The sequence below is a fragment of the Danio rerio genome, chromosome 4 (assembly GCF_052040795.2).
Source record: "Danio rerio strain M-AB ecotype USA chromosome 4, GRCz13ab, whole genome shotgun sequence".
Classification (NCBI taxonomy): Eukaryota; Metazoa; Chordata; class Actinopteri; order Cypriniformes; family Danionidae; genus Danio; species Danio rerio.
The window spans coordinates 32,847,106-32,859,764 of NC_141024.2; the positions used below are offsets into that span (position 1 = coordinate 32,847,106).

The 12,659-nt window shown below is 38.2% G+C and overlaps 1 protein-coding gene across 8 annotated transcripts in view; it reads left to right on the forward strand.

The window, feature by feature from the left end:
* znf1140 (zinc finger protein 1140) overlaps positions 1 to 11,805 on the forward strand; it is a 28,213-nt gene extending 16,408 nt beyond the window's left edge. For 2 of the 8 annotated variants that reach the window (XR_015481707.2, XR_015481706.2), the window contains exons 3-4: positions 8,739 to 10,690; positions 11,163 to 11,805. Coding sequence is in view for 6 of the 8 variants with exons in the window: in XM_088649656.1 (XP_088505782.1) it covers positions 2,551 to 2,677; positions 8,739 to 9,745 (1,134 nt within the window). In the remaining 2 variants the exon portion in view is untranslated. 8 annotated transcript variants of the gene reach the window in all.
* Positions 11,806 to 12,659: the final 854 nt, after the last annotated feature.

Consider the following 12,659-nt stretch of genomic DNA (forward strand, 5'->3'; position numbering starts at 1 on the left):
ATATCAGAAAATAGACTTTATTCTCCATAATAAAGCCGAGAAAGAGCAGAGCAGACCCCAGAGCATTCTGAAGTCTCTCCTGGACACCTTCTGAAGTCTCTCCTGCACCTTCTAAAGTATCTGTGTTTGTTACAATTTTTATACAGGATTATTTGACACACCCCTAAGTCTCTTTTTAACTCTTGACCATTTTTGAATAGGTTTTTAGTCTAAGGGGTCCTGCTATTCTTGGCTCTCAGCCCACTAGCTCATGTCAGCAGAGATGTTACAGGTCTATGTCAGCAAAGTATAGATGCAACTTATGCAAAGGAACTAAGTGTTTACATACATTGTTATGATAGGATAATAACTTAATAATATGTTACTCATTCTAACTTCTGACACATATAGCTTCATAGAAGTATTTAACCTATATAATCAGTGCTTTACATATTCAGTTATTCTACACAATCAGTCACTCAGCCTTCTCCTAGTGTTGCTTCTTTAGTGCAGGCACTCTCATCTTACACAGACATATCACTGTATTTTTAACGCACGCTGGCATGTTTGCTGCAAACACTACATACATTTTGTGAAGAGAAAATTGACTGCTTTACACTTAGAAAATACTTCACACTGAGAGAATAGAAATCTTCTTCACTAGCAAAGGTTGACAGCCGACAAACACACTTTGACACTCACAAAAAATGAGCTAAAAAACACTAACAACATACAGCATTACACAGTGATTTCTTGTGTAAAACAAGGAAACATCTCTGTTTATAATTGCAATATATATTGTTTATAACTGCAATATATGAATCAGACATGATGTAGAATTCCCCAATGTTTTATGTTGTTTATTTATTTATTTATGTATTTATTTTGCACTAAGGAATTCCAAAATACAAGAATTTGTATACACACCAACCACTGATACAGATACAGTAGTAATGCTAGTCCGACTGGTTAAACTGCATTTTTGAAATTTGCTGTCTTATTCAGTTTTGCATTGTTCTTGTTTTGAACAGAAGTTTAACAGTTTTGAAAACCGTATGTAAGCATGTGCAAAATGTCCTGTATGTCCAAAGACTTTTGTCAGTTGTTGTGTCTGAGTAAGAAAAGAATTGATGAAATTTGAGACATGTAATCATTGAATGCATTTTGTGCCAAAACAATGAGAATTGATCCATATTTCAGCCCACATAGACTTCTGTTGTGCTCACTGAGTCAAGAGTTTTGCAAAAGTGTCCTATATAGAGAAATGTGTCCTAGCATATGTAAAAAAACTTTACTACACTTAAGTAATAACAGTAGCACAAAAGGCAATACAATATATAACAAAAAAGCAGAAATATTTGTGTGTACTAGCAGATTTGTAAATTTTTTTAATCCTTCATGATATATAGCTTTTTGTGATATAAAGTATGCTTAAGTGTTGCTAGTGCTGCATCTCCATTTGTGTGTGTGTGTGTGACACATTCACAGGCTACTCCTATCATAAGGGTTAATTTATCGTTAATTAGCCACAGTCTTAAAAAGGCTTACATGAGCTTTTATTTTGAAGTGTTTCTGGCAATCAGCCAGTTTATTCTTATTTGTTTCGGGACCGCACACACACACACACACACACACACCAACCTACATGGATACCCCGAAGTGATGTTTAGCACTTGCATGCTTAGTACTTGTTGGAAACTTTGTGGGAAAAAAAATAAAGAATTCTGGATTGATTGCAGCTTGTTGCCGCTGACCAGACATCCGTGGTGAACTAGCCCCCACTGACAACCCCTAATTGGTTTGTGGTTTCTATATCAGTTTACTGTACACAGTATTAAGAAACTGTCAGCATTTGTGTCAGGGTGTGTTTCTCTTGAGGCTGTATTCCTACCTCCATGACACTTGACTCTGCTGCAGCAGTCAGGCTATCTGCACTGCCCCTGGGTCCAGAAACATTCTAGTTTTGAATAGATGAACACAGGAGTCAGGAAAGGAAGAACGAAAGCAAGCCAAATGTCTGACTATTGCACAGATATACTACAATATTGCCTGTAAAATAAGTCTATGTTGCACCTACATACTGTGACATATGCATGTATTTAATGTTTTACTTTAAAGACTAGCTATGTATTTAGAGTTGACTACAAATTCCTACAGTGCTATGGCTATAGCTGTTCTGTGTATACCCTAAATTCCACGTTATCTGCTTATAATGATATTTTAAAATGTATGGGAGTTCCACGCTGAGTTAACTGTTAAACACAGTGTAGGTTACTGTCAAAAACTGTCAGAAGTAGCGTGAATGACATTAATTATTATATTTTAGAATAATTAAGGGGGTCAGTCACACCCCAGAAGTGCCACTCGGCGACACACAGCGTCGTGCCGCACAACGCCATGCATTTTAGAATTCTAATTTCTAAATAAAAGTTTCTAAGGTACACAAGTCGGCAGCTGTCATGTGAATATGCTTTATTTTCTATTCTCTTCTTACCTCAGACATCCCAAGTCTCCCGAAAGTTGTGGGAGTATCCCTGAAATGCATAGACACTCCCGGATGCACACAAATGAATGATAATCTCCCGGAAATCGCGCGTCTCCTGCCCGGTCCCTAAATATGTTGCACACGCCTCTCTCCACTGCATCCTTACTAGCTCTTCAGGTACGTCACGCGCAACTCACCTCCACCGCTCTTCAGGTATGTCACGCACAACTCACCCCCACTGCTCTTTAAGTACGTCTCACGCGCACACGCTCCCCTTCACAAATACGTCGCTCACTACTCAAACACTAAAGACTGATTTATACTTCTGCGTCAAACGCCGGCGTATGCTACGGCGCTGACGCAAAGTCCTTCGCCGTGACCGTTGGCGTGGCTGACGTGCACCTCTCGAAATATGTAATTACACGTCACAACAACGCATAGCGCAAGCTCTGTGATTGGTCGGCTTGGTAGCGCTGATGAGTCTGGGCGGGACCGAGAGCTGCGCGAATGGCGCAAACGATTGTTTACAAGTGTGGAGTCCCGTGTAGGAGCTCCGGATGGAAAGTTTTGTTTTGTGTTTACCTCATAGTTAAAGTTGTTGCACGTCCGCCGGTTCCTGCCTCAAAATGAGTGTGATTTGAGTCACTTGTACAACCAGGAAGTGTTCAGGAAAAGCAAAACAGAAGCAAAGAAACTCGACACAGAGGAACATTTACACCACACTGCCAACTAGCATTTCGGAAGTGTTAATGCAGACCAACAGAGACAGCGCGCAGAAGTATAAATGCACAGCTGCGCGCGTTGCCTGCACCGTGAGTTACGCCGGTCACTTGACACAGAAATATAAACCAGGCTTAATCCGCTACCTCCTGCAAATCAACTCTGTATCCCCGGGAAATGACTTTCCAACTTGGTATGTCTGTTACCTCCTCTACCGCGCTACTGTCCTCCGATGCATTTACACCTCCTCTCGTGAATATTTCGGTTAATTTCATGAATTTGGCAGCATCTGACTTTAGAGCCCTTTTCTTGCTCTCTCTGACCTTTACTGCCTTCACTTTTTTTACGGTCCATATTTGACATTAACGTTAGCTTGTGTTGCATTTACGGTTTGACTATCTTGCCAGATTTTGATTACATCAGCGTAATCCACAGCCTCTGATTGGGTCGGCCCATCTCGAGACCGGCCGGTCATCGCCGATTGGTCCAAATGCTTAATATGTATCATTATTATAATTATCAATCATCATTATTAGTAGTATTATTATTATTGACATCAACAGCAGATTAATATTCACATCTTGGAAGAGATAAAAGCTGCCAGCATGCAAAAACAATAGATATGAAATTTTTTTTTTTTTTTAAAAACCTGACCGGCCCACATTTTAAAACTGCTCCAGCCCTTCTGGCATTTGCCAGAATTGCCAGATGGCCAGTCCGCCCCTGTATAGAATCATATAAATCATGTAAAAATCATATAAATTTTGTATTCCACATATCTCTTGTGTACATGTATTTTTTATTGTCTTTTGTTAACATTCAAATTAATTTACAACTGTTGTATGGCAGTTCCTATAAAGATACATTTATAAAATAATGTTAAGTAACACCTTAACAAATTATATAGAGCAGGTCACCTGCAAACTGCCCTGTTGCTTTTCAGATCAACACCATAAAACAGAGCTGGTAAAATATTCATGGTTTTCATTATTGTCTAAACAAATTAATTTAGATACTAAATTATGAAAATCTTGTTATATCAGATAATATTTCGATAAATATTTACATGGATTTAACATGAACTGATGGTGAACAATGATATTTACATAAGCTTTTTGAATGTTAATATACTCTTAAAGGGATATTTTAATGTATCCCTTTTTATTAATAGCTTAATTAATGTTTACTTACACTTACACATGGTCTCCCACTAAAGCTAAGCAGGGCTGCGCCCAGTCAGTACCTGGATGGGAGACCACATGGGAATGCTAGGTTGCTGCCGGAAGTGGTGTTAGTGAGGCCAGCAGGGGGCGCCCAACCTGCGGTCTGTGTGGGTCCTAATGCCCCAGTATAGTGACGGGGATGCTATACTGCTCAGTGAGCGCCGTCTTTCTGATGAGACGTTAAACCGAGGTCCCGACTCTCTGTGGTCGTTAAAAATCCCAGGATGTCCTTCGAAAAGAGTAGGGGTTTAACCCCGGCATCCTGGCCAAATCTGCCCACTGGCCTCTGTCCATCATGGCCTCCTAACCATCCCCATATTCCAATTGGTTTCATCTCTGTCTCCTCTCCACCAATCAGCTGGTGTGCGGTCAAAATGGCTGCCGTCGCGTCATCCAGGTAGATGCTGCACACTGGTGGTGGATGAGGAGATCCCCCCCCCATTGTGTAAAACGCTTTGAGTGCCCAGAAAAGCGCTATATAAATGTAAGGAATTATTATTATTATTTATTATTATTATTACTTATTTGTGGGTTAGATAACATGACCAAACAATAACCAACATGTTTATTCAGTAATAGTGAATCTTAGTTATTCTAAACTTATTTATATTGTAATGTTAGTTACTGCATTAGTTAACATGAACAAATAATGAACAATGACCCAGATTCAGTGCTACACAATGTTCAACTTGCATGTTATTCATGTTTGTGGACTCTTTACCAACACAATTTATCACAAACAAAGCATTAGTTATTGGAATTAGGATTCTTTTAGTACATTGTACACTACTTTGACATTAATAAACTGTGTTACTAGCGTTTGCTAAGTCTTAACTAGCATGGTTTATCAGTAACAAACCATCTGTTAAGGGACTAACAAACTTTATTGTAATGTGTACATCACTCCAACATTGTGTTACTAACATTTGTAAACTCTTTACTGATTTGAATTTCACAAAGCTCTTGTTTTAAAAAAATTTTCTTCAATTTTTTTTCTTTTTTTTATTCTGGCAATGTTCTCCCTGTTATGTAACGTAGTAAAGGATCTGAAAGAGATGTGTAAATGGTTTTCACTGATTTGAGATACAGCAAAATCATTAATCACTGCTTTGCAATAAACCCACAGATGTTAGTAACACATCAATTATAATGTTGGGTTAGTTGTAAGTCAGCTTAAAGTTTACAAATGTAACACTTGTTGAAGTAGTGTTCATTTTACAAAAAGCTTCCTAATTCCCTTAACTAATGCTTTGCTAGTGATCAATCATATTAGAAAAGAGTCTACAAACATGAATAACACGCCAGTTGAAGATTGTGAAGTGTTGAACCTGAACTATTGTTCATTATTTGTTCATGTTAACTGCATTAAGTAACATATGTATAAGTTTACGTTAACAGCGATTTAGTATTAATGAATAAATGTGTTGTTCATTGTGTCATGTCATTTAATCAAAGAAAAAATACATTAGTCTGTGAAAGTTAACATTAGTTAATTATGTTAAGCTGTTAATGTAAAGAAATACTTTTTAATTGATGCATATGTTTATTTAACATTAGTAAAGATTAATTAAAGCTTAACGTATGTGTTGTTCATGGTAAATTCGTGCTAACTAATGTATGAACTGACGTTATCTAATGCAAACTTTCTGTAATTGTTACCCTATTTAATCTCATGAATAAATTAATTTACTGTCAACAAGCTAGCGGCCGCTAAACTGTTTGCTTTATCTCAAAAACACACGGATGACATCGAGGGGCCTGTGTGCAGGATATATCAGATACATATGACGATAGTTTTTAACAACATTCACCCAATAATTAAAAACAACACATTTAATAACATCGCGAGTGAAACATACCTACAGCATGTGTCCGTACGTGAAGCATCTGTCACAGAGAGCGAAAGTGTGCCCGTATGCGCATATGCGGCTGAGTGCTGTTTTGATTGCGCATGTCCGGCTGAGATTGCATCACTCTGAATGCGCATGTCCGGCTGAGATTGCACCGGCCTGAGACTGCATCATGTCTGCATCCAGACCCTTTTTGCAATTTGCAGCAGTTTTGAGAGCAATTTAAAAATCCAGCTGCTTGTGCGTGCACGGCTATTTGTAGCCATTATCTTAAACTTGATGTGCTGATGTTAAGTACATTTTGAATGTTACAGGAAGCCTTCAATGCATTAACTTTTTCTTGCAAGCAACAATTGGCAGTAAGCGCATATTCTCTCTCTCTCTCTCTCTCTCTCTGTCTTGCGTGCACGAAGCACATATTTCAATGTATTGTGACAAATATTTAACTTAACATTTATAGGCCTAATTAATGGCCGATTTTAAAATCTGTAATTTCCTGTCCGCCTTGTTTCTTGCTTTGTTGCAAGCCGTAGTTTTTGATTGTTATGTTTAAATTATTATATAATTGATCTCAAAAATCAAATGCTACTCACTCACTGTGAACATTGCTGTGTCTCATTTCAGTGCTCTTTCATCGTTGTTAAAATGGTAGCACACAACATAATCGATGCATCTGTGCACGACCTTCAGAGTTTTATGACAGTAACGTGCACGGGCAGTTATCTAGATTATTTCTACTGAACTCAGATTAGTTAGATCAAATGATCTTCAACTTGCTGTTATGGAGCCAATTTAAGCGTGGACATTTTGTTCAACTCATTGAAGTCAAGATTTTGACTGTAATCCTCGCTTTTTTAAGCCACTTTTATGAAACAGCCCCTATGGTTATAAAAGTATACTGGGTGTTCATTAACAGACGTTTCACATCAGTAAACATTATTATTTGTATATTTACGTTGTCACTGTCCTTGATTTGACAAACAGCTGGTAACCTTTTTGGCATTTCTGCATCTTGTCGGATATGTGACCACATAGGTCTTAAGCTAAGCCTCAGGAAATGCACAAAGGCAAGAAAACAAAGACAAAAGTACAACTAAATGAAAACGAGTAGCCAATTATGTCATCTGGAGTGATGAGGAGATGGCAAGTTTATAGCAAATGTGGCAATAAGCGTTTGTATAGGTTTCATTCATTCATTTTCCTTCAGCTTAGTCCCTTTATTCATCAGTGGCAACTACAACGGAATGAACCACCAACTTATCCAGCATACGTTTTAAAGGAAAGATGCCCTTCCAGCTGCAACCCAGTACTGGGAAACATTTGCATAAGTTATATACAATAATGCAAAATCATAAATATAAGTGTGAATTTTGCGTACTTGCTATGAACATGCAGGATTTGACTCAATCGGTTATTCCAACCAATTTTTAAAGCTGTTTAATCGAGTAAAAGATACAAATTAGGGAACATGACACTAGTAATCTAGAGCGAGTGCATTGATAAATTGCATTTAAAGCCACAAGCACAAAAAGAGCTTGGTTTTATGCTGAGCCCCCAAATTAAATTTTCTGCAAGGTAAATGATCTGGTTTTGAGCTGAAACCTCAGACACATTCTGAGCAAACATCTTGTAAATAAAAGTTCATAATAGGAACTCTTTTAAGGGATAGTTGACGCAGAAATGAAAATAGCCTCACCATTTACTCTCTCCCTTGTGTGGTTTCAAGAGTTCACACTTAGCTCATGATTTATACATAGCTTGTTTGGCATGCTATCCCGAAAGAGAGCCCGAGCTCAAGGGATTCTCGAGCCCAGGGCTCCCCCCTTTTGCAGGGCGAGGGGAGATCAAGCTCATGTCGATCTTAAACTCCCCCGCTGCTGAGGCCAAGGCGAACTTCCTGAGAGTAAGACGTTATAAAAAAGGTTTAGGCTTATTTTATCTATAATATAGAGCACATTTGGATGGCGGAAGGAAACTAGGAAACCCGGGGCAAACCCACGCGGAAACGGGGAGAACATGCAAACTTCGCACAAAAATACCAGATGGCTCAGCGAGGACCAAACGGCATAGGTATTATTGCTGTGAGGCAACAGTGCTAGTCACTGAGCCACCGTGCCATCCATTCTGGATAAAGGAGGAAAAAGGGGAGGAGGGAGGTTTCTTCCAGATGGAGATAGTTGTAGAAAGGAAATGAGGATATATAAAGTGACTTGTGATTCCTTTGATTGGAGGATCATCATTGGCTAATGTGGACCAGCTGGTCAATCATGAGCACATGCTCCTCTCGAAATTAGTTTAAAATTAAACTTCATTTTAAACCTTTGAGTTTCTTGATTTTGTTGAACACAAACAAAGAAGTAAGGAAATGTTTAAAAGCACATGATGGAGAGAAAATGGTCGGGTCATTTAAATTTGTGAAACATCCATTTCATGCTTGTCGCTTTGTGCCTTCATACTAAAGTTTTTTTTTTTTTTTTTAAGACCTGATGGTGCTGAAAGAAGAGACTCATCAATGGAATGAAATGGAAGAGAAACATCAGTTTGAGAAACCTCAAGAAATAACAACTGATGAAAAACCTACACTGACTAAAAAGGCTTCACGCGGAAGACCTCGGAAATCCAAATCTGGGTGTAATTTTAGCTGTAAACATTGTGGAAAGAATTTTGCTTATAGACAAAACATTATAAACCACATGAGAATTCACACTGGAGAGAGGCCGTACACATGCCAACAGTGTGGAAAAAGCTTCTATCATGCAGGAAACTTTGCAGTGCACAGGAGAATTCACACTGGAGAGAGGAAGTACACATGCCAACAGTGTGGAAAAAGCTGCTCTAATGCAGGAAACTTTGCAGTGCACATGAGAATTCACACTGGGGAGAGGCCCTACACATGCCAACAGTGTGGAAAAAGCTTCACTCATGCAGGAAACTGTGCAGCCCACACGAGAATTCACACTGGGGAAAAGCCTTACTCTTGCCCTCAGTGTGGAAAGAGTTTTAGGCAAAAGGGCAACCTTGAAACCCACATGAAAACTCACAAAGGAGAGAGAAGTTTTACTTGCACACAGTGTGGGAAACGTTTTCTTAAAAAACAAAACTTTAACAACCACATGAGGATTCACACTGGAGAAAAATCTTACTTTTGCACAGAGTGTGGTAAAGGTTACATATGTAAAAGCACACTCAAACAACACATGATAACTCACACTGGAGAGAAGCCGTTTACATGTGCTCAGTGTGGAAAGAGCTTAACAACCAAAGCTAGCCTCAAGAACCACATGGAAGGTCACACTGGAACCATAGTGTTCACATGTTATCAGTGTGGAAAGAGTCTCACACGCAAAGACTCCGTTAGGAACCACATGAAGATTCACTCAGGAGAGGGTCGATTAAGGTGCAGTAAGTGTGGAAAGGGCTTTAAACATAAAAGAAGCCTCAGCACTCACATGAAACTTCACAATAGAGAACAAAGTTCTCAAAATTGAGGCCTTCGTGTAAACACAAACATGGGTACTGCATCTGAAAAGGTGTAAACCAAATGATCTACTGGAACTCAAGAGTTGTGACCCACCCACAGCAGTTGGGTATTCTATGGGGGGTTACATCCTTTGTTATAAAGTAGTGTCTCACAGACTGTACTTTGGGTTAAGTTACTTGAAGAAGACCTGTTAACAATCACTGTTGAGGAACTGCACTATTCATTGTCTTCAGTAAAGTCTTCTCCTCGTAAGAACTTTGGTCTTTGGCAGATACAGAAAAGATCAGGGCCTGGTATGTGGACGTTTTATGATCTGTTCACATGTTGATTGGTCAGTTTGAATGTCTCAGTATTTGGGCTTTAGTCACATGGTCAAGAAAGATACAAAATAGGTGTAAAACTCTGCTCTGTTTCTTTTCCTGGGCTCTCTTTTTTTTGTCTCTGTGCTCTCCTGCTCTGCTCCTCTCCTGGGGCCTGTTTCAGTAAGGAGGTTCAAACAACTCGGAGTTTAAACTTGAACTCGGTTTCGGTTTCAGTATAGCTGATCTGAGTTAGATCAATCAACTTTGAGTAGACCAACTCAGAGTTAAGCGCGCACACTGTGACTATAAAAAGACATTATCAATGGAGCACAGATATTACGAGTGACTATGGCAACATCTTAAAAAAAAGAGATCAGCATTTCTTTTTCCGGCTGAATTTGATCTGCTCATGCAAAGTTATAGCAAATATGAGTGTATATATTTAAAAAGAAGCAACCATCAGTGAAACAGACAGTTAGCGTGAGAAAACAGCTGCTCAAGTTAATGGGTAATTTTTAATTTAAAGTATTTAAATATTTAAGTATAATAAAATAAGTAATGTAATGTGTGACGTTTCATAAAATGTTTCTAAACTTTTATACACATCAGTTTTAATTGATTTAACAGTGCACTTGTGTGTCTGCCTTTTTATTGATCAAGTGATAGAGGTTGATATAACATTTAGAAGGTAAGCAGTGCTAAAAATACTTTTTAAAAAGAATAGTAATCCCATTAATCTAGTAACAGTACATGTCAAAGTTTAAGCTAATTATTTATGAAAAAAGGACAAGCCATTCTCGTATGTGACTTTGTTCTGTGTGTGACAAAAATGTAGGCAATATCTATGTTTCCATCCAAATATATTACATAAATTTGTGCAAAACTGGAGTAATTAATAATATACACTAATACTGAAACAGTTAAGGCATTTTAGAATGACCAAAACAACATTTTAAGATGTTCTACTGTGTGTTCAGTCTGCTGGTTTATCCATTCACACACTTTTTCATCATCATCTCTAACAAACCTTTTTTTAATGTACATACTGTAATTTGTTAAGTGTTTCCTTCGTAGTTCATGCGCATCTTATCAAATAAAAGTTGAACCTATTCAGTTATGCACATGTTTTATTATGCATATTTTCAAAAGTTATGTAAATCATGACGTTTCCATCAATCGTTTTTATGCACATCTCCAAAATGAGCTCTAAAACAGGTGTGCGGAGACGTAAGGCTAAGGCGAGAAATACAGCTTTATCTTTAAAAAAGGGGAGGAGACCGACAGAAACTCTGAGTTTAGAAAATAAAACCTGCTCCGGACCAGGTTAGATTCAGAGTAAGTTACCACGGTAACTGACTCTTAGTTAAAGTTACCTTTCTTTCAGAAATAGGCTTGACTTAACCTGCTTTCTCGAGTTTAACAAACCTGCCATTTTGAAACGGAAAACCCAGAGTTTCTCTCATTTCAGGGTTAAAATACTCTGAGTTTTCACTTAACCTCCTTTCTGAAACAGGCCCCTCATCTAGACTCCATCTTCTCTGACTCCACTGCAATCAGGCTAACTTCTGGGCCTGCTCTCTTTGTCTCTCTATTCCTCCCCCTGTGTCTCTCCTTCTACCTCTGGAAACTTTAATTTTACATTTAAGCTGGGTACAGTTTATATCAAATGTTTTATCATTTTATGTTTTATCATTTTACAGTTATTTTGTAATTAATTCAGTTGTAACCTTAGAGAATTATTGTCATTAAATCATTTCATTTTCAAGTATTTGTGAATTACTTTTGATTTAACCTCAACATTTTATTTTTCCATATTGCAATACAATACAGTCACATAATATCAATGCTCTCCCACATTTATAGCTATTTACACTGCCCTTATTTCCGTTTTTGGCATAAGATTGCAGAGGAATGGTTTGACTAGAAATGCAGTTTTTTTTACAATCATTCTGATAACCTTTTAGTCTCTCGGCAGAACTACAGTTCGAACCGCTGTGGTTAAAACCCATTCTTGCAAGCGTACCAGTGCAAGTGAAAGCGAATCACTAAAGGGCAAGTTGGCTATATTAACACCCATTCATCTTCACACCAAAAAAATTGATGATGCTGATGAGCAAAAGTTAATTGAGGGAAACACAAACGAGGTACCTCCACTCACAGTACTGCAAAAGATTTCCAGTGAAAAAAAACCTTGAAAACAGAATGGACACACATCCTTTTCTGGATTGCATGAAAATCCTAGAAGAACAAGACCTTAACCATGAGTCAGTCATCTAAACCATTATTATCTGCAGTTTGTGGCACTTTCCCCATTCATCACTCCCATGTACACAACTGATCAGCGACAACTTTTAAAAACTTCCAAAATAAGGCATTCTTTGCTTATACCTGGAACAGGAACAGTTGTTGCTAATCCAAGGAATGTTAAGCATGTACTGTACTATGCCCTTTGTTCTTCTGCAACATCAACAACAGGGCCAACAGTTGTTCCAGTTGCTAAAATGCTCTCATCTGACCAGAGCACACCATCTATGCAGCACTGGCTAACATGTCTTTCACAGGACTTTCTTAAAAATGTTTTAAAAAACACCTACAGCCGGACAAAATTGAAACCGATTT